This window comes from Pungitius pungitius, chromosome 20 (assembly GCF_949316345.1).
Source record: "Pungitius pungitius chromosome 20, fPunPun2.1, whole genome shotgun sequence".
Taxonomy (NCBI): Eukaryota; Metazoa; Chordata; class Actinopteri; order Perciformes; family Gasterosteidae; genus Pungitius; species Pungitius pungitius.
The window spans coordinates 16,049,025-16,069,557 of NC_084919.1; the positions used below are offsets into that span (position 1 = coordinate 16,049,025).

General features: G+C 47.0%; 2 protein-coding genes across 2 annotated transcripts; both read left to right on the forward strand.

Moving 5' to 3' along the window:
• Positions 1-16,469: 16,469 nt before the first annotated feature.
• On the forward strand, positions 16,470-17,519 carry LOC119223472 (uncharacterized). The gene is made up of 4 exons (XM_062559676.1): positions 16,470-16,564; positions 16,663-17,022; positions 17,142-17,260; positions 17,331-17,519. Exons 1-4 carry the CDS (start codon positions 16,492-16,494, stop codon positions 17,448-17,450), a joined length of 672 nt encoding a protein of 223 aa, XP_062415660.1. The 5' UTR covers positions 16,470-16,491; the 3' UTR covers positions 17,451-17,519.
• Positions 17,520-17,961: 442 nt separating this feature from the next.
• LOC119223796 (piggyBac transposable element-derived protein 4-like) lies at positions 17,962-20,269 on the forward strand. The gene is made up of 2 exons (XM_037481223.2): positions 17,962-19,004; positions 19,161-20,269. The coding sequence occupies exons 1-2, from the start codon at positions 18,104-18,106 to the stop codon at positions 20,267-20,269; spliced, it is 2,010 nt and encodes a 669-aa protein (XP_037337120.2). The 5' UTR covers positions 17,962-18,103.
• Positions 20,270-20,533: the final 264 nt, after the last annotated feature.

Consider the following 20,533-nt stretch of genomic DNA (forward strand, 5'->3'; position numbering starts at 1 on the left):
GGAAATGAGAAAGTCAAAAAAGCCATTAGCTTGTAGGGCTAATAGGTTAATTATATGACAAATCACATGGAGCCTCATCCTGAAGACTGTTTCAACATTTTGAAACAATACCTCTCGTTATTTTTGTTTAATGACCTATTGTGAAAATGTGTCATTTGCACACTTCTGTAGTTTACAAGTAGTGTTGAGAGGATAAACTGGGGCTAGTGTTAAAATAGTCCTGCTGGGTGGCATGATGGACAGCTTGTCTAGACATAGCTGAGGTTTGATAAATCGGGTTTCTGTTGAAATACAATGAGACAAAATGGGCAAGTGACACTTTCTTATTCAGTTAAACTAGTGGTTCCCAAACATCTTCTGTCAGGGCCCCTTTGAGGATATAGGGACATTATAAGATCCCCCATATTATAAAATATAAAATAAAAATTCTGAACAGTGCAAAAATGTTTATTCAATTTTCTTGAGCGAGCAAAGAGCTTGCATGACTTTTGCTCTTGTGAGACAGACTTTTGCTTCAGAATGTTTGATTTCCAGCCTGCATAGACCTGATTTGCGCCGTTGGATTTTGACATTAATTTACCTTCATATAATAAGATCTTGGGAAATTGATGTTACATGTACATGTAACACCCTCAAAGTTGGATTTTTCTTGATCCACATATATTTATTCATTGAAGTTTATCACCTGTAAAACATGCAAAACACTCCCTTCAGGACAACAGTGCATATGTTTTTCTCCTGCGGCGAACTCGATTAATCCAGGAGCTGGCTTGGATGTAGCCACCAGTTTTAGCGCGCTGCTGCCACCTATTGGTAAAAGTCAATATGCACTGAATATTTGCACCAGTTTAACAACAAGTTAGTTTGTTTATATATCTGCACTATTATAATTTCATCTGTCTGTTTTGCCTAATTTATTACTTAATACATTAAGTACAAGGTCAGGCCATGAACCACCCTCTGTATAGTGCTTTATTAATTTTTGATCTGTTTAAACTGTTATTGTTGGAATGCATTCCAGGTATTGTTCTTCGAATCTTTATTTTAACTTATTCTATTTCTTCCGCCTTTAACTGCTTCACTTCTTCAGCTATTAAGACCGTTCGAATATTAAAATGTTCGACTCCTTCATGAGAGGGGTGCTATGACTTTTTAGCTTTTTAGCTCTAATGATTGAATTTATATTGATTAAAATCATAAGAGTTCATTTTCAAATCCTCTCAAGACTTCAACTTTTTTAGCGCTGCCAATATTTCAGCTAGTGACACCATTTAAACGTTAAAATGTAAAAGTCTAAACTATTTTATAAAAGAAACAGCTTGATGATATCTATTGTACTTTTTACAAATTCACTAATTTTGTTTCATTAGTTTTTCAGTCCTCTTCTGAGTTTTAGATGTGTTTCTATGTAGAGAGCTAGAGGGCAGTTTTGGAATTTTTCGGAAATTTAGAGTGAGAGCAGTGATAATCCAGTAAAAAAAAATGGCACCTTTGCCCTCACGACCACAATATTCAGGCTTTTTTTCAGGCTTCATTTTTGGATCAAAATAATATCATGCTTGTGCTGGTCAGACTCATATGGGTATGGAATCCCACAGTTATTTACTTTTGTCTTGAGGAACCCGAGAGTGAGACAGTCTGCCTCAAGCCCCATAGGCTCCAATACAAATCTGCCAACATATTAAAAAACAAACAAAAAAACCCAGAATGTACGTGTTTTGTAAACTGCTAATAGAGCATTTAAATTAAACTAATTAATTAAAACATGGAGACATGTAAAATACACTGATGTGTGCGTTAAAGTCTCTCTAAATCACATTATTTCTTGGATATCCTTTATAGTTTTGCTCCAGGGGACATTTGTTTGAGGTGTGGATTCTGTGTAAATCGCCGTCTCTCTGCCATAGCTGTTCCGAATTAGCTGATTAGTGCAGTCTGACAGGACCTGGAGTTATTCAGGTCTTACGAAGGACATTTCACAACCTCCTTTCTTCCACCCCTCCTCCTCCCAGGTGCTCCGTTGCCATGCAAACGTTCACACGTGCGCTGCACTCAGCCTCACATAGCTGAACCATAACAGCTGATTAGTTCAGAAATCAGGAATCAGGATACGTTTATTGCAATCATATGTCAGACATACATGGAATCTGACTTGGCGTCACATGACGCAGCTATGCTTTCTGTTAACAAACATCGCTCCCTTCCTTACCCTCTTCCTCCCTCCCTCCAGTTCTCTCTTTCCAAATCCAATCATTTCAAAACAAACCCCCCATGGAGGGAATTCTTACTGTAATGTTTGATGAGGCTTATCAATTTATAACTTCTTAGTCTGAATAATAAATATTCTGTCTCGCAAACCCCTGCTCACCTAATTCCATTATTAGTTGGTATTCTTATCAAAAATGTAAAAGCTGAAAAGACTAAGCATTTTTCTAACATTATTTCTTCTAATGGTCATAATCCTAGGGTTCTTTAAATCAAAACTGTTCTTAAAGTCCCACAACTACAGTACTTTGAGAACCCATCAAAATTGTGCGAGGAGTTTCTTAATTTTTTTATCTACAAGGTGGAGTGCATTAGGGCCCTTATTGGTCCACCTTTGTGTGACCCTGGCATTTTTGTAACCTGTTCTGCTGTTTTGAACCAGTATGAGCCTGTTAACTTGCCTCTTTTAGAAAAGAGTATTGGTCAAATGAAGATTACTGGCTCCCCAAATTATGTGATTCCCCCTTGTCTTTTTAAAGAGGTTTTTCCTACAGTGGCTCCTTGCATACTAGATATTGTTAATGTCAGCTTGATTACTGGAGTTGTACCTATGAGTTTTAAACACGCAGTTGTCCAACCTTTGTTAAAGAAACCTGGCTTGGACCGACTTAAACTCTCTAATTATCGGCCTAACTCTAAGCTCCCATTGCTTTCCAAAATTATGGAGAAAGTTGTTGTAGGAGCCAAGCCTATGCTTTAAGCTACTGAGGCGTTTTGATCGGAAATTTTAGTTGACATTGACGTTTAGTTTACACTTCTTGTACCATGCAAAGTTTGGTCACAGGTCTTTCAATAACGCAATTTTTAGTCTTTAGCTTCACAGAACGCACCATGCCCTTTGCATCAAGAAAAATCTCTAACACTTTCCCGAGAAGCCGGGAACCACGAGGGGCTGAGGAATCCATAATGACAACAATATCTCCAACAGCCAGACTTTGTTTACTCTGATTACACTTCTGTCTTTCTTGCAGTAAGGGAAAATATTCCCGGATCCAGCGCTTCCAAAACGAATCTGAAATGTACTGAGCTTGTCTCCAGCGCCGCTTCACGTACATATCAGAAGATTTGAAAACTCCTGGTGGTAAAGCTGGTTGTCCCTTCAGAAGAAGAAGATGGTTGGGAGTGAGCGCTTCCAAGTCATTTGGGTCGTCAGACAGCTGTGTGATCGGACGATCATTCAGAATAGCTTCAACCTCACACATAATCGTGTGAAGCCCGTCATCATCAAGTGTCTGCTGGTGTAAAACTGAGTTGAGAACACACCTGACTATGCGTATCATGCGTTCCCAAACTCCGCCATGATGAGACCCAGCCGGAGGATTGAAGCTCTATTTAACTCCTGTTGAGATTAAAGCTCCTTGAATGTGCTCATGATTCAGCTCACCAACAGCCTTACGTAGTTCTCGCTCAGCTCCAATAAAATTTGTTCCGTTGTCCGATCTGATGTGAGTGACTTGACCTCTCCTGCTGATAAAGCGTCTTATTGTATTAATGCAAGAGTCTGTTTCTAGCGAGTTTGCCACCTCCAGATGAACTGCTCGGCTGGCCATACAGGTAAATAACACTCCATACCTCTTGCAAGTTGCTCTCCCTCTTTTTACCCCCACAGGTCCAAAATAATCAACCCCAACGTTTGTGAACGGAGGCAGATCTGGAACAATTCTCTCCTTAGGAAGATCTGCCATCTTCTGTTTGATGGCCCTGCCATTAAGGCGTCTGCAATAACTGCACTGGGATATGATCTTCCTCACAGCTGCATTGGCATTGGTTATCCAGTATTTTCTCCTGAGTGTAGATAGTGTGTGGTTTCGCCCACTGTGTCCCAGTAGTTGGTGCATGTTCCTGAGAAGAAGCTTGGAGATGTGCTGCTCCTTAGAAAGGATGAGGGGATGTTTTTCCTCCGACGGCATTGCTCCTTTGCTCAATCTCCCTCCCACTCTCAAGAGTCCATTTTCAAAAATGGGATCCAACTTGTAAATGGAACTTTGTCTGCTCACTATGCTTCTTAGACAACAGTGAGGAAATTTCAGGTGCAAACCTTTGCTGCTGACAGTAGCAAATAACAGCTAGTTCATTCGGTGCATCCTGAACAGTAACATTCACATAGGCCTCCTTCCTGACCTCTGGATCATCTGAATCCATCCTAACCTCGTGATTACTTATTGGCCAAGCTGCCTCAGCCTTCCAGAGAAACCTGGGTCTCTCCAGCCAGCTCCGACTTTTCAAAAACTCTGACACTTTCATACCCCGCGATGCAGCATCGGCCGGATTCTCTTTGGTGCCAATGTGCCTCCATTGAGCAGGGCTTGAGATTTCTCGTATGGCCGAGATCCTATTTGCCACAAACGTGTGGAACCGCCTATCTTCATTATTAATGTATTTCAATATGAACGTGCTGTCCGTCCAAAACACAGACTCATCCAGCTGGATTTGAAGCTCTGCCTTTAGCATGGCATCCACTCTAGCAGCTAAGACAGCAGCAGTCCATTCCAATCTTGGGATTGTTACAGCCTTTAATAGTGTGACTCTGGCTTTGCCCAAAAGGAATATTACATGACATTCACCTCTGGAGTTCATCAGCCTGATGTAACTTACAGTACCATAGCCATCTTTGCTGGCATCTGCAAAGTGATGCAGTTGGCTACGTATGGGGTCACCAAAGTTTTCCGGCTTTAAATTGCGTTCAGCTTTGAAGGATGACAACAACTTGACCTACTGTAACCACACTTCCCAATGCTGCAAGATGTCTGGTGCTATAGGATCGTCCCATCCACAATTTCTTCTGCAGAGCTCCTGTTGTAGCAGCTTAGCTGATTGCGTGCCTGGCGACAGAAATCCCAGAGGATCAAATACAGAGCTGGTTGTAGACAACATCCCCCGTCGGGTTAGAGACTGCCGTTTGACTTCCATCTTGAATTTAAACAAGTCGGATTCTACGCACCATAGTAGACTCAAAGCGCTCTCAATCGGAAGCTTGTCCCTGTCCAGATCAAGCTCTTTTAGATCCTTCGCCCTCTGATCTTCAGCAATACTCTGCAGCACTGAACGACTGTTACTCATCCACCTCTCCAAGACAAATCCACTTCTCTTACAGAGGACTGAGCTCTTTGACTCCAAGAAATGAACTTGTAAGGTTTGGCCCTTGCAACAGTTTGCTGTTCAATGACATGCCTTGATACGTGGCTCCACCATCAAACACCACTCGAAGAGAACCCTTTTTGGGATGATGTACTCCGTGGTGAGATATGTACCACACTTTTTCTGGTCTGCCTTGCGACTGGCCCAGAGGCACCCTTTCTGCATAGCCCTTTCCAATGACATCATTTAGACAACTTGAATATTCCTTGTGATATTCTGGGTTGCTCATAAACCTTTTCCTCAATCCAAGTATCCTTTGTTTTGCTACGTTAAAGCTGTTTGGCAGGTGATCCTCCTTTCTCTTGAAGGGCAACTTAAGGCAGTAGCTCTCTTCCTGTAGAGTTGCAGAGGATTTCATAATCTCCATAGACTTTGTCTTCTCTAGACATCCCTTTATCATCTGAAGGCCGTTCATTAAAATCATGCTTATACTGATTGTTTAGCATGACTTCCAAATTAGACACTGAAATTCGATTCACCACAACAGAGGAAAGCTTCATCTCATCATTGCTGCAGATTCCATTTAAAGGCCCATTGATAACCCAGCCCAACACCGTTCTTATTGCGTATGGACCGTATCCACAACTGTTCACCACTTCCCATGGTTCCAGTAACCAGGGAGCATTGGTTCCTATCAGTAGGTCCACATTTGCTCTTATGGAAGGGATGTGAACCTTTGACAAATAAGGCCACCTTTCCAAATCAGCAGCAGTAACAATGTTGTCTGGAGTGACTGGCATCTCCCTCTGTGTGAGAACTTCAGGCAAAGGGTAAAAACTTTTCCCTGCAAGATCTGCGACCTCCATTCCAGACAGAGCACAAGTGGGAACAACCTTTTCCTGCCCCATCGTTTTCAACAGAAAAATTGTTCTTTTTCCTGTGATGTTCAGTCTCTGCATAAGGTGTTCAGAGCAAAATGTGGCTTTGCTCCCAGGATCCAAAAAGGCATATGTATGAATGATCATTTCCTTTTGTAGATTTGACCTGCACTGGGAAAATTGAGAGGATGCAACGGTCATTACCGGCACCTGTGCGTCCACATACCTGGGAAAAAATTGATGGATTTTCTTCAGGTGGCTCCCGTGCACGTTGCAACTCAACATTGGTCTTTGGAATATGAAGTGCAGTGGGATGTTGTTTGTTACGTTCTGCCTCCCCAGGAGGGGAGTGGGATCTACGCCACTGCTTGACGGCGTCCTGTGGCCAATAAACAGCGTGTGGTGTTGAAGGTGCAAGAAACAGACTGGGGCTTGAAGTTGGGGTTAACAGGCTTGTTTTTATTTATAGCGCTGTTAACAGGGGAAATGAGGAGAGCAGGCGGTACCAAAGCAACGAAAAGAACAAAATGCTTCCCACCCCCTTACCTGTCCTATCTCCCAACAAAACCACAACCTAACTGGCACACTACCGAGGCGCCCTAACAAAACTTACATTGGGTGGCCCAGCCAGGTGTAGCTAGTGTTGTTAGACAGGGGAGTAACACTACGTGCAGGAGTGTAAACTCCGGAGCAGGACTAAACTACTCCTCACCCCCCCCTGTAATAAAGATAACAAAGAAACAAACAACACGTATTAATTGTATACACACTTATATCAAGTCACCAGAAATACAAATCTTATACCATCAACCAGCACTCATGTATACACAACCAGAGTGCCACCCACCCAGGTGAAACAAACACAGGGGTACATATACTGACAGAAGGGCATGATGGGATTGGAGATGAGTGAAAACAGCTGAACCGGGTAACGAGCGGGGGTGGAGTCAAGATGAATGGAGATCATGGATGATCAGTACCACCTGTATGCACACACACACACACAAAACAGAACACACCCACCAACCGATACACAGAACAGGGGACGTAACATTGTTGATCACAAACCTCACAGACCAAGCGTTTCTTACAGTCACGGCTTATATGTCCATCCTTTAAACAACCAAAGCATATTCCCCTTTTCTTTATGAACCGGATCTTTTCTCTGTGTTTTTTACGTTCGAACTGTTGGCATTTCTCCAGGAGGTGAATACGTGTGCAGCGTAAACAATACAAAACGTCCTGTCTCTTTGCATTGCTTGTGTGAGCAGTTTCATCAGATTTGTTGACAGGCATTACTGTTGTGGCAAAACTACTTCCTTTCCCTCTGAATGGCTTTGTTTGCATTTTGAATTTGTTACTGGGTCTGGACGCGGCTAAATTCTGTGGTACAGGTAGTTCAATATTTCCAAAAATTGGATCAGAAAGGATCCTTACTTGTTTCTCCAGAAATTCAACAACATCCACAAAATGTGCCCTCTGATTGTATTTTTCCATTATATCATGGGCGACAGCTCTCCACCTTTCACAATATTTATATGGCAATTTACAAACCACTGTTTTCACATTGCTTGGCATGTCCATTTCCTGCATGTGGGGAAGCTCCATCATCACATTACAGCAACCACGGAGAAACAACCCATAGGCTTGCAAAGATTTAACATCCTCTGACTTTATTGCTGGCCAGGTTAAAGCCTTTGCAATATATGCACTAGCAATCTTGTAGTCATTACCGAAATGTTCCTGAAGCAAAGCTTTGGCTACAATGAAGCCACGTTCAGGATCCATGTGTTGACAACTTTGCACTAGTTCCCTTGGTTGTCCTCTGGTGAACTGTTCCAAGTAGTACAAGCAGTCAGCTTTACTTGCTTTGTCCTCCACACTTTGTTCAAAAGATTTTATGAAGGGTTTGTATTTAAATGGATCTACCTCAAAGACCGGTATGTCACGTGGGGGCAGAGAAAGCAGGTGTTGTTGGTTCACCAAAGTTGTTGTGATTTCATTTTGTTTGCCCATAATTCTCACAATATCACCAAGAAGAGTGTGATCATTTTGTCCATTGTTCAAGCTTTGTCTCCTGGTTTGTGTTACCCAAGCAGTTGTTTGATCCTGCATCAATCCTTGTGACGTTTCCACAGATGACAACTTTTTATTGTGTCTTGTTTGCATATCCATTAAGTGCCTTTGGTTTTGTTGCATTGACAAATTCACTTGCATCTGTGTCTTACAGGCTGCAGGCTCATACTGTTTGGCCAGTGGGTTTAGTGTTTGTGGTGCCAGTTTCCTTTTTTGCTTTTCAAAATAAGAGTTCATACCATCTGTTGGTGCCTGAGAGAGCCTTTGTCCATCCATAGATTGAACGACTTCCAACATAGCATCCGACGCAGCAAGTTCCGTCTCCAAGTCGAGCTGTTCCTTTTTTCTTTTTATATTTTGCTCTTGTTCTTCCAGTGCATGTCGTTCCTTTAACGCTGCCATTCGAGCCATGACTGCAGCTTTTTCTGCTGCCGCCTTTATTCTTACAGAGGAAACTGTGCTTGACCTGTGACTTGTGAAACTTTCGTTTGAATTTCATTTTTACCCACATTAGAAACACTGTCGTTTGGATTTATATCAATATTTCTGACACCTTTATCACCATTATTCTCAGTTTTAGACACCAGATTTTCATTTGATTTCACCCACATTTCAACTTCATCAATAAATTCATCCTTGAACATCATTTTAGCCTTGAACCATGTTTCATGCCTTTCCTTTTCCTCCTGTGGCAACAAAACCATTAAAGAATCATTCAAACATCGCATTTCATCACACAGTTCAATAAATCCATGCAGAGAATTTTTTACCTCAGACAATTTACTACTTTGCATACACTCTTGTGTTGATGTCTTTAACGCACTTGCTTTGTTTAGTTTAACCTTTCTAACATGTTGTAGTTGTTCGACCTTGCATGCGAGCCCTTTAACGGAGAGTTTGACCACTCGTTGGCCCGTCCGTGTGTCGCTCCTGCCGGTGTTACACCCCTACTGGTTTTTACTAGGGCTGTCAAATGATTAAAAATTTTAATCAAATTAAGGAGAATTTTCAGTGGATTAATCATGATTAATTACACCTGAATCCTAACCATTTTTTCTTTCTGAAATGCATGCTAAAGATAAATAATGGGACACAGATACATAATTATCATTATTATCATCATTATTATTTTTTACATAAATACATGTTATTGATATTTGATTTTTTAATTCATTCCAGAAAATAATCAAAGCAATGTGATAAGTTACAGACTGATTTCCCTGATTGCCTCTGCAGTTTATCCCACTCTGCTGTGAGTTTTTGCTCCTGATGGTCCAGGGCTGCGATGACCAGACATGACCAGACATGTCAACCCTCCCGATGTTTCAAAGCCCCTCCCGAAAATCTCCCGGACCGACCTTTCTCCCGATTTCCACCCGAACAACAATATTGCTGCACCACCCGTCACTGGGCGCGCCGTTTCAGACCGAACAATAATAAAGGTTACACCTTGAAGTCGAGCGCGGCAATTGGAACGACTGGCGCTGCAAAGAAATCCGCTAGCACCCCCCATTTCAGTGTGAAATACTCCCATACCTGGAAGGATTTAGATCGCATTGGCTTCTCTTCCTCCGCATGTTTCAGAACAGTATTACGGGTCTCTCCGATGGTCTTTCCTCTACCTCAGCGCTGCTCTTTATTTATTTTTCTTAGCAAAGCTCTGCTGGGCGCTTTTTTTCTTCTCTGTTCTGCTGCGCGAGAACCAGGGGGGGGGGTGCGGGTCTCTGGCGCAAACGACTTGCTGAACCTGACGGCCTGACATATGCCTGCAGGTAGCAGTAATGTGTTGTATAGGATGAAGTGCATTCCCTAGAGGAAGAGGCACTTTCCTGACCTGAATAATTTGTCACACTGCGCATGCGTGAAATGCGTAAAAAAAATTGACGTAATTAACAGCTAATTAACGCCGTTAACGTGCTATTTTTGACAGCCCTAGTTTTTACACCTACTGGTTTCCCTACGCGTGCGTGTTTGTGTTTACCCGACAGCAGCAGATGTGTCTGCGTCTGTTTCCTGATTCGTCACACATTCACAAACATATTGTTGAAAATCTACAAAACGCATCACAAATCCATTGCAGCGTTCACGATTGTATAAGTGAGCACTACATCACACCCACGTATGAAAACATTCTTAAAGATCGGAACGATGGGGAATCGAACCCCGTCGGTCAAAACATCCTAATGCTAACAAGCTCACAGCTCTACGCAGTGAGCTAAGGAGATTCACGTTTTCTTTTTCACTTTATGTACTAAATATATTGCATTAAAGCAGAACATGATGGCTGGAAGAAACGTTTTGGTGTGGGATCTAAAACAACTGGTTTCCTCGCGGCGTGTCGTAGAACATGTCCAAACAGTTGTAACGCTACTTTTTCGCGAGGCTGCTGCCTTGCGCCGACACATTTGGATAAAAACAGATAACGTTTTCTTACGGCCTTGGTGTGACGTACACCACACACTTGCACATTACATTTAGGAAAAAATATAAATTGGTTGACCCGACCAGGATTCGAACCCCATGGGGCAAAACACCAAACTCCCTCTATAAGCTGTGCTCTATGCGTTGCGCCACAGGCCAGTCCTTAAACACTTGAGAAATTTGTCTTATTAATTTATAAATGTGATACGTCGGTATGGGGGAAACCTTCTGGTGTGGGCGATCTGAAACAACTGGTTACACTGGGCGTGTCTTAGAACACTTCGAGACAAATGTATTGATTCTTAATTTTCACCCAATTCAAAATGCAAAGATTCTAGTAGGAATCAAATCTCATGAATGAAGTTCTCAAATTAGGTGGTTTGCCAGTGCAAAGCCAGTGGAACCACAGACTGCATGTTGAGCACTGGATCTGAGGATAAACAACGCAGTAGATTAATACACCATATGATTTAACCCAAATCCTGGTCTGTAATAAAATGTCATTTGAGAACTTCAACGTTCGAAGTGTTCTAAGACACGCCCAGTGTAACCAGGAGTTCCCTTTGAGCAAAGATTCCAATATGTACAGGTTGGCATATGTCCTGACACATTCGGTATTGATTACTCTATGTAGTGATTTATTGTAGTGGCCTAAATCACTTTTTCCGTATCACTTACAAAACTATCTATTTCTACAGAGGGTTTTTCAACTGGATGCAATGGAAAGACCCCATGAATACATGGATGGAGCTGGGTTTAATCTCACCAGAAGGAGAGGCCGGAATATGATTGGCCATCACCAGCTCCTCATTTTCCTCAATCACATGCGAGATGCTCTGCTAGGGCAGCAGGATGATCATCCCATCTATGTTGTTGTTTGGGACAATGTGAGTTTTCACAGAGCCCTCCTGGTTAGAGAATGGTTCACTATGAATATATATACCATTTCTATAAAATGAGACAACATCTTGTTAATAGTAAAATATTTAAGTCAGAAACTAAATTAAAACGTATTAGCAAGACCAGCTGACAAGTGACGTCATCAAGTGAGCTGCTGTTCCAATTGCGGAAATGACCGTTCTCCGTTCTCCCGAACGTGCGAGTCAGGACCATATAGACATGTATAGAAAGGCTAGATGGCTCGAGGCGGAGTCAGCTGTGTCGTCACTTGGCGGCCATCTTAGGTCAGGAGACTGCGCTGCTGCTCCCTGCTGCTGTGGACAGAAGGTGAGTAACATACGCCAACTAAAATGCTCGTAACTTGCTGAATTCTTGACGGATTCACAAACGGTTTGGTTTATTACAAACCTTATTAACGTGGCTATGATTATTTTCTTAATAAACTCCGTGGCTATGATTTTTCACAAGTATGCAGTTAAATATCCCCATCCCTGACGTTTATGACACACCAAGCCATTTGAAAATTGAGCAAAATATAGTTATTTCAGCACTACATGCACAATAGACTTTAATGTTATAAATGGACGAGCGGTCCTGTCCTATGATGGCCGCCGTGTGACGTCGTCGGGTCCCATTGGCTCTCAGCGCCGGTAAGCCATCTAGCCTTTCTATACATGTCTATGGTCAGGACTCCCGAGTCTGTCTCCCGAGTCTATTCTCGCGGGAACGCAAGTCCGTTCTCGCCATCTCAGGTATTGAGAAAGGGCCAGGGCCTCAGTATCTGTGCTCGGATTGAATAAAAGTCCTCATTGGGTAGCTGTCTGTGTCTGCGTTCTGTGATTGGCTGGTAGTCACAGCGCCCCTCCCCTACACTCATACTGTTTGTGTTGCTGCGTCTTGCTCGGCTTACTCATACACAGGACTCCTCTCTCTCTCTCCCTCAGTCAGAAGGTTCGCGACTCTTTCCCGATGAATTTTAAGGATTTCTTCGGCTTCAGGTTTATTTTTTTTACTTCGGTTTGTTGTTCTTAACTAGTAGAGTTCAGGTAAACGCGACTCGCGTTGCGTCTCTGCCTGTCGGAGATTTTTTTTTTCCAGTCGGCTCTAACTAGAGCTGCAACTAACGATTATTTTAATAATCGATAAATCTGTCGATTATTTGTTCGATTAATCGATGAATCGGATAAAAAAATAAAAAATTTAAAAACATTAATTTCCAACCCTTTATTGAAAAATAGAACATACAGTGCAAAACATATTTAGAAAGTGCACAAACAGATTGCTCCTTGAATATCCCTAAGTAAGCAAAAAAAATGGACTAACACAAAAAACACACACATCGCATGATGTATACTTTACAGCTGCCAAGTTAAATATATTAGGCACAAAAAATATTTAGATTAGATTTTTCCCACATGTTTCCGTTTAAGGTGCTGAATCATCGCCGTGGTGCTCCCGTGACAGGCCGTGTCGCTTTTGCATATCTTACAATCAGACATGTCAACCCTCCCGATTTTTCCGGGAGACTCACGAATATTAAAGCCCCTCCCGAAAATCTCCCGGACCGACCTTTCTCCCGAATTTCTCCCGATATCCACCCGGACAACAATATTGCTACACCATCCGTCATTGTTTCAGACCGAACAAAAATAAAGGTTACACCTTGAAGTCAAGTGCGGCAATTAGAATGGAAAACGACTGGCGCTGCAAAGAAAACCGCTAGCACCCCCCATTTCAGTGTGAAATATCCTCATACCTGGGAGGCTTTAGGTCGCATTGGTTTCTCTTCCTCCGCATGTTTCAGAACAGTATTACGGGTCTCTCCGATGGTCTTTCCTCTACCTCAGCGCTGCTCTTTTTTATTGTTGGAATGCAGTTATGCATTCCAAGTATTGTTCTTCTAATCTTTATTCCGCCTTATTTTTTTTTCTTCTTATTTTTCTTCTATTTTTTCCGCCGCACCTTTCAACTCCTTCACACTTTCAGCTATTACAGTTTTTTTGGATTGCTAAAGCACAATTTTCAAAACAGGGCCCGTGTTTTCAAAACACTACACACAATTATCACAACCACACACCCAATTAGCAAAACACTAAAGATCCTTTGCAAAATTAAACACACTTGTTAAAACTATACACTTCTTTTTAAAAAACACACTTTGTTACCATATGAAGCACACACGTTTCACATTACTATACTCTGTTTGCACGAGTTACACTCTACTGTGATAAACTTAAAACACTTTTAGCACTTCTACTTTCCTATGATTAGAGTAGGCTACTACATCAACAAAGTACAAATATAATGTAAATTCACCAAACACTACACAAGACCAATGTTGCTGATTGAAGATACTTATTTATTTCTCAACACGCCCAAAATGTTGACATGGAGATCCATGATACTGTAACCAAGCGTCACTTTACGTATTGTAAATGAAAAAAAATATATTAAAAAAATAGATATTGTCTCTTTGCCTAGCTGGATCTGGCCAGAGAATTTCATCAACATCACAAGCAATGTTGTCATTAGCAAGACACCTTGGAAAGAAACGTCTTGAATGACGAATCCATCCTTGCATTGCTGCTACCTCCATCTGGTCACAGGCGTCCTCCATGGCTTGGATGAGGGGTACCTCAACCTGGAGACAGAGATCATATACCTTCCACCGCCATGCAGAGAAAAACTCTTCTATATGGTGGAAGATATAGGACGGTGAACTGTGGATGTTGCTGAAACCAGTTCTGAACCAGAGCAGAGCGGTGGAAAGACACATTGTCCCAGACAACAATGTATTGCATTCGATCGATTTGATGCTGTTATGTTGTGCAATTGGTCCAAGAATGCAAGAATGAGTGCTGTGTTGTAAGGGTCCATATGGGCATGGCGGTAGAGGACCCCATTCTGTGTAATGGCTGCACAGAGTGTTATATTACCCCCACGTTGCCCTGGGACATTGACTATAGCCCTGTGGCCAATGATGTTTCTTCCCCTCCTTCGTGTTCTTGTCAGGTTGAACCCAGCCTCATCTACATAAATGAACTCATGCTGGATCTCCTCTCCATCCATTTGTAAAACTCTCTGAAAAACGGTGTCAGGCAAAATGGTGTAGTTCAGTGTAGATCTAGTAGACATATTACAGTAAAAGATTATGAGACAGTATGCAAGATCACACTGCTAAAGTAAATACACACCTCTGCATAATCATGCCGCGCTCGTTTCACTCTTTCGGAATTGCGCTCGAAAGGCACTCGATAAATTTGCTTCATTTGAATAGTTTTTTTTTTTAGGATGTGTGCCAGTGTTAATGTTGAGACCTGATGGATATCGTTGAAAATGGCGTGGTCATTGACAATGTTAGCTTGGAGCTGCTTGAGTGTTATAGCATTGTTGGCCAAAACCAGATTTACTATCTCCCTCTCTTGCTGTTCTGTGAACATAGGAGGTCTTCCCCCTTGTCGTCCCTGACCCTCAATCCTATGTAGAAAAAAAACAGTATACAATAGTACAATAATTTCACAAGAAAAGGTAACAGAAGTGCTGATAGTGCATAGAATACAGTACTGTAAGCAGTTACTGAAACCGTGCAGATGTTGTTGATATATTTTTACAATACCTATTTTCCAGTCGAAATGTTCTCATCACACTTGCCACTGTATATCGGCTTAGATTTGGCTGAACTCGCAGTCCAGCCTCCCTCAGCGTCAGCCCGTGGTTGACAACATGGTCAACCAGTGTTGCGCGGATCTCATTTGTCAGATTCAGTCCTCTTTGAGCACATGCTTGTCTTCCTCCTCTTCCTGGTCGTTCTGGTCGTTCTTCTTCTTCTTCTCCTTCTCATCCTCGTCCTACTCTTTCCATTGTGCTTGAAGACCGATGAACTCACCTGCTGCTTTTTATAGTGCTTATACACCTGATTGGTGTGTCTACAATTAACCCTCACGTTGTCCTCGGGTCTCTCTGACCCTCGGCAACATTCGCACAAGAGAGGCCTGCGCTGTTCGGGTCAAAACGACCCGACAAGGTCTCGCGAGATGACGGCTAGCTACGCGTCACCATCAGAAGGGCCGGGACCGTCGTCTCGTCTCCGTCATTCGGGTCAGAACGACCCGGCGAGATGTCGCGAGATGACGGCTCGCTACGAGTCGGCATCGCTCGGGTCTAATCGGCTCGCTCCGGCGAGCGCCTCAGCCCAGACGACGGCGTCGGGTCACACTGACCCTCGCCTCGGCAACGTCATTCGGTTTCCTACATGTCACGATTGCAATGGGTGAATGTGTTCCGAACCTCACACGCACACACACAGAGAGAGAGAGAGAGAGAGAGAGAGAGAGAGAGACGATAACATGCATCGCCGCCGAGTGCGAGAGAGGCTTCAGGTACGCGATCAACGTCCGCAAAAGATCCACACAAAGTATAATATCCAACCGCGGCAAGGCCTCTCGAGTTGACCTTTCGCTGTATGTCGCAATCAAAAGGGCCGAAGGGGTGCCGAACCACACACACACACACACACACACACACACACACACCCTCTGCAGAGGTCGGTTGGAGGAAAAGGAAGAAGGGGGGGGGGGGGGAAAGGCCGCCGCGGGAATATAAGTAGCGGCTCCGACCCACAGACGCCAGCCGGTGACGATGGCTTTCTATCTGAAGCTAGCGACCGCCTTGTGTCTCGCCGTCGCAGTCCCGCAGAGTGACCCGCGCGTGCCCTTTTCGGCGGTTTCCTACGCGGGGCGCGGCAGAGCGGTGCGCAGAGACCTCGGAGGAACTGTGTCCATCCGGTGCCGAGCTGTCGGAGCGAGCCCGAGGTCCCTGAGGCGGTCGCGTGCTACTCACGGATCGCCTCGACGCCGGGAAGCGCTCTGCCGACATGTCGACTTTCTACCTGAGCCTCGCGGCGGCGACCCTGTGCCTCTCCTGCGCGGCGGCCCCGCGCGGTCCCGGTGAGCGTCGCGTGCTTGTTTCTGTGTGTGTGTGTGTGTGTGCGGGCGAGGCGAGGCGAAATGATTTGGGGCGTGGTTTTTTTTTTAAATCGTCGCAGGGCCCGACGAAGCGGTGTGGAGGGAGCCCGGAGAAGCCGTGACCGTCCGGTGCCGATCTTCCCATCCGAAGCCCGAGTACCTGAGTCTGATGACGGGTCGCGGCGCCGGCGGCCGCGGCGACGTAAGGGTCCTGTTCAAAGACGACCAGCCGGGCGGCGGCACCGTCGCCCCCGAATACCGAGGCAGACTTCGGTGCAGCGAAACGTTTCCGGACGTGGACGTCGTCATCGACCCTGTGACTCCCGCCGACGCGGGGCGGTACGAGTGTGTGTATTTGAAATACGATCGCCAACGGCGACCCGTGGAGTTGCCGGGCACGGGGTCGGTGTTCCTGGTCGTGCCGCAGCCGTCGTCGCCGGGTGAGCAAAAATATTGCACGCGCGCGAAACAGGACATCGCGTCGAGGCCGAGCGAATGACCCGCTCTCGCTCTCTCTCTCTCTCTCTCTCTCTCTCTCTCTCTCTCGTGTCCGCGACAGGCGAGAGGTGTCGAGACGAGCGATGGGATGACACCCCCCCTACGACACTGGCGACCTGCGCCTTTGTTGTCCTGGTCGTCGTCGTCATCGCGTGGTGCTTCGCGTGGACGCTCCTGAAGGTAGGCGCCCGACCAAAAAAAAAAAAGCCTCGCGACGCCGCAATGACTAACGCGTTCGTTTCCGACACAGGCGTGCAGGATGTCGAAGGAAGCGCTGCGGCGGTGGCGGCAGCGGCAGGAGAGGAAGAAGCTGCAGCGGTTCCCCCTCGACGACGTGTACGAGGACATGAACGCGACGGTGGCGCGCTAGAGACATCGGCCGACCGGGGCAGAGAGAGAGAGAGAGAGAGAGAGAGCGAGAGAGAGAGCGAGAGAGAAATTCCAGCACCTCGGACAGACGCCTCCCCCTGACTCTCTGTCCGCGCGTTTGCCTGCGCTGGCTGCGCTGGCGGGTGACCAAGGAGGAGTTTGTGCAAAGTTCTTGGTAAGAATCATGAAAGTATACATGTCTCTCTATCTCTCTCTCTCCTCGCGCGCTCGCAGATAGAGCTTCAGGGGGTGTGGGACGCGGGGGCCTCTGTCCGAGGTGCTGGAATTTCTCTCTCTCTCTCCTCGCGCGCTCGCAGATAGAGCTTCAGGGGGTGGGGGACTCGGGGGCCTCTGTCCGAGGTGCTGGAATTTCTCTCTCTCTCTCCTCGCGCGCTAGCAGATAGAGCTTCAGGGGGTGGGGGACTCGGGGGCCTCTGTCCGAGGTGCTGGAATTTCTCTCTCTCTCTCCTCGCGCGCTCGCAGATCTGTCCGAGGTGCTGGATTTGTGTGTGTGTGCGTGCGTGCGTGTAGGTGACAGAAGAGACAGACAGAAGAGACAGAACGGGTCGGCGAGAGAGGCGATACTAACGTCGCGCGATAAAGTCGGGCGAGGCGACGCGCGAAACACTCGTCTCCCCGAAAGGGCCCGAAGTCATGACTGCCGCGACGCCGACCGCGCTCGAGCTCCTCGAACGTCTTTTCGCAGATCCGGTGGAGCCGCGAAAGGTCTACCACTACTCTGACATGGGAGAGGGAGAGGGAGAGGCTTCGACCGCGGCTGACAACAAAGAACGAGAGCTACGAGGGGAAGAAGAAGACGACGACGACGGCGACGACGACGACGACGGCGGCGAAGAATACAACCCGGAGAACGAAGCTTTGTCTTTGGAGGAGGAGGAGGAGGAGGAAGGAGAAGAAGAAGAAGAAGGAGAAGAAGGAGGAGAAGAAGAAGAAGAAGAAGAAGACCGCGCCATGGGCGAAAGACCCGAGACCTGCACCTTTCCGTCCAAAAACGGCGAACTGACGTGGTCCTCGACGGCGCACGGCAGACGGGGCGCGACCGACGAGCAGAGTCGGCCGGGTCCGCCGACCCCCGGGCCCACGGAGGAAGCGGCGTCCCGCGCCACCGACATCGCCTCGACGTTCCGGCTGTTTGTGACGCCCGCGATAGAAGACATTGTCCTGGAGATGACCAACCTCGAAGGTCGCAGAAGATACGGGGACGACTGGAAAGGCATGGACCGGGTCGACCTGCGCGCCTACGTGGGCCTCCTGATCCTGGCGGGCGTGTACAGGTCCAGAGGGGAGGCCGCCGCCAGTCTGTGGGACGCGGAGAGCGGAAGGGCCATTTTCCGCGCCACGATGCCGCTGAAGGACTTTCACGCGTACTCGACACTGTTGCGATTCGACGACCGCGAGACGAGGCGCGAGCGACGAGCGAGCGACAAACTGGCGGCAGTGCGAGACGTGTGGGACGCGTGGGTGCTCCGACTGCCACTCCTCTACAACCCGGGGCCCGAGGTGACCGTGGACGAGCAGCTGGTTCCGTTCAGAGGTAAGCGGCGGCTGCGGCTGCGGCGGAGGGGCTTTTTTTTATTTTCTTGTAAAGATTCGCGAAAAGACAATGCCGATGATGATGATGATGACGACGCTCTCTGTCTTGTCTCTCTCTCTCTCTCTCTCTCTCTCCTCGTAACCCTCCGCCGCCAAGGGCGGTGTCCCTTCAGGCAGTACATGCCCAGCAAGCCGGCGAAATACGGAATCAAGACGTGGGTGGTGTGCGACGCCAGATCCAGCTACGCGTGGAAGATGCAAGTGTACACCGGCAAGCCGACGACGGGCGGCGGCGGCCCCGAGAGGAACCTGGGGATGAGGGTCGTGCTCGACGTCACGGAGGGCCTGGCGGGTCGCAACGTGACGTGCGACAATTACTTCACGTCCTACGAGCTGGCGCGCCGGCTCCTGGCCAGGGGGATCACCGTGGTCGGCACGGTTCGAAAGAACAAGCCCGAGCTTCCGCCCGCTCTGCTGGCGACGAGGGACAGGGCGGTGTTCTCTTCGATGTTTGCGTTCACGCCCACCACGGCCCTGGTGTCCTACGTGCCCAAGAAAAACCGCAACGTGGTGCTCATGAGCACGCGGCACGCCGAGGCCGAGGTCGGCGACCGCCCGGACGGGAAGCCCGCGATCATCCTGGACTACAACCGCAACAAGGGAGGCGTGGACAACCTGGACAAGGTGATCGGCACGTACAGCTGCAGGAGGATGACGGCCCGCTGGCCCCTGGTCGTGTTCCACAACGCCTTCGTGATATGGCGAGAGGTCCGTCCCGACTGGATGTCCGGCAAGCGGAGCAAGCGCAGGTTCTTCCTCGAGCGGCTCGGAAAAGAGCTCGTGACGCCGCTCGTCGAGAGGAGGGCGTGTCTCCCCCGCACGGAAGCGTCCGCGGCGGTCGTGCGGGCCGCCCGGAGGGCGCACGGTCGAGCCGAGGCGGCGCCGGAGGCGGAACGGGAGCCGGAAACGCGGGCGGCGGCCGTCGCCTCGGCTCTGTCCAGGGTGGCGAGCAAGAGGAAGAGGTGTCAGATTTGCCCGTCGAAGAAGGACAGCAAGACGCACACCGTCTGCTGCGCGTGCAGGAGGTACATCTGCCGGGGCTGCTCGCGCGCGTTCTGCCCCGCCTGCGCCGACCGGCGTGTCTCGAGCGACGGAGGCGGGGGGCGCGGAGACGACGACGACGGCGGCGACGACGGCGGCGCGGCGCGCACCTGCGACTATTGGAGGACGCGAGGACGACAAGGCGTGGAGGGGGGTGACGGCTGAACGCGTGCGTGCGTGCGTGCGTGCGTGCTACTAACGGAGGGCGGGGGTGAAGGCTGAATGCTTGACGTAATAAAAACACAATGGATGTACACACCAATCTGCATTGTCTTTATTCACATTTACACAAATACTTGACGGATACATATATATATATATATATATAGTTTGCTTACTATAGTAAAAGTTGCACCGTTTAACGTGAAATTCTAAAAAAAACGCGGTCATAATACGCGGATGCGACTCGCGCCGCCCATTGTACCCACA

What these genes read in the sequence shown, in the direction of transcription:
- LOC119223472 (XM_062559676.1), top strand. Translation starts at nt 16,492, where the DNA reads ATGTCGACTTTCTACCTGAGCCTCGCGGCGGCGACCCTGTGCCTCTCC. An exon ending in GCCGCAGCCGTCGTCGCCGG is followed by an intron (nt 17,023 to 17,141) that starts GTGAGCAAAAAT and finishes TGTCCGCGACAG; the next exon opens with GCGAGAGGTGTCGAGACGAG. An exon ending in TCGCGTGGACGCTCCTGAAG is followed by an intron (nt 17,261 to 17,330) that starts GTAGGCGCCCGA and finishes TTTCCGACACAG; the next exon opens with GCGTGCAGGATGTCGAAGGA.
- LOC119223796 (XM_037481223.2), top strand. Translation starts at nt 18,104, where the DNA reads ATGACTGCCGCGACGCCGACCGCGCTCGAGCTCCTCGAACGTCTTTTC. An exon ending in GCAGCTGGTTCCGTTCAGAG is followed by an intron (nt 19,005 to 19,160) that starts GTAAGCGGCGGC and finishes TCCGCCGCCAAG; the next exon opens with GGCGGTGTCCCTTCAGGCAG.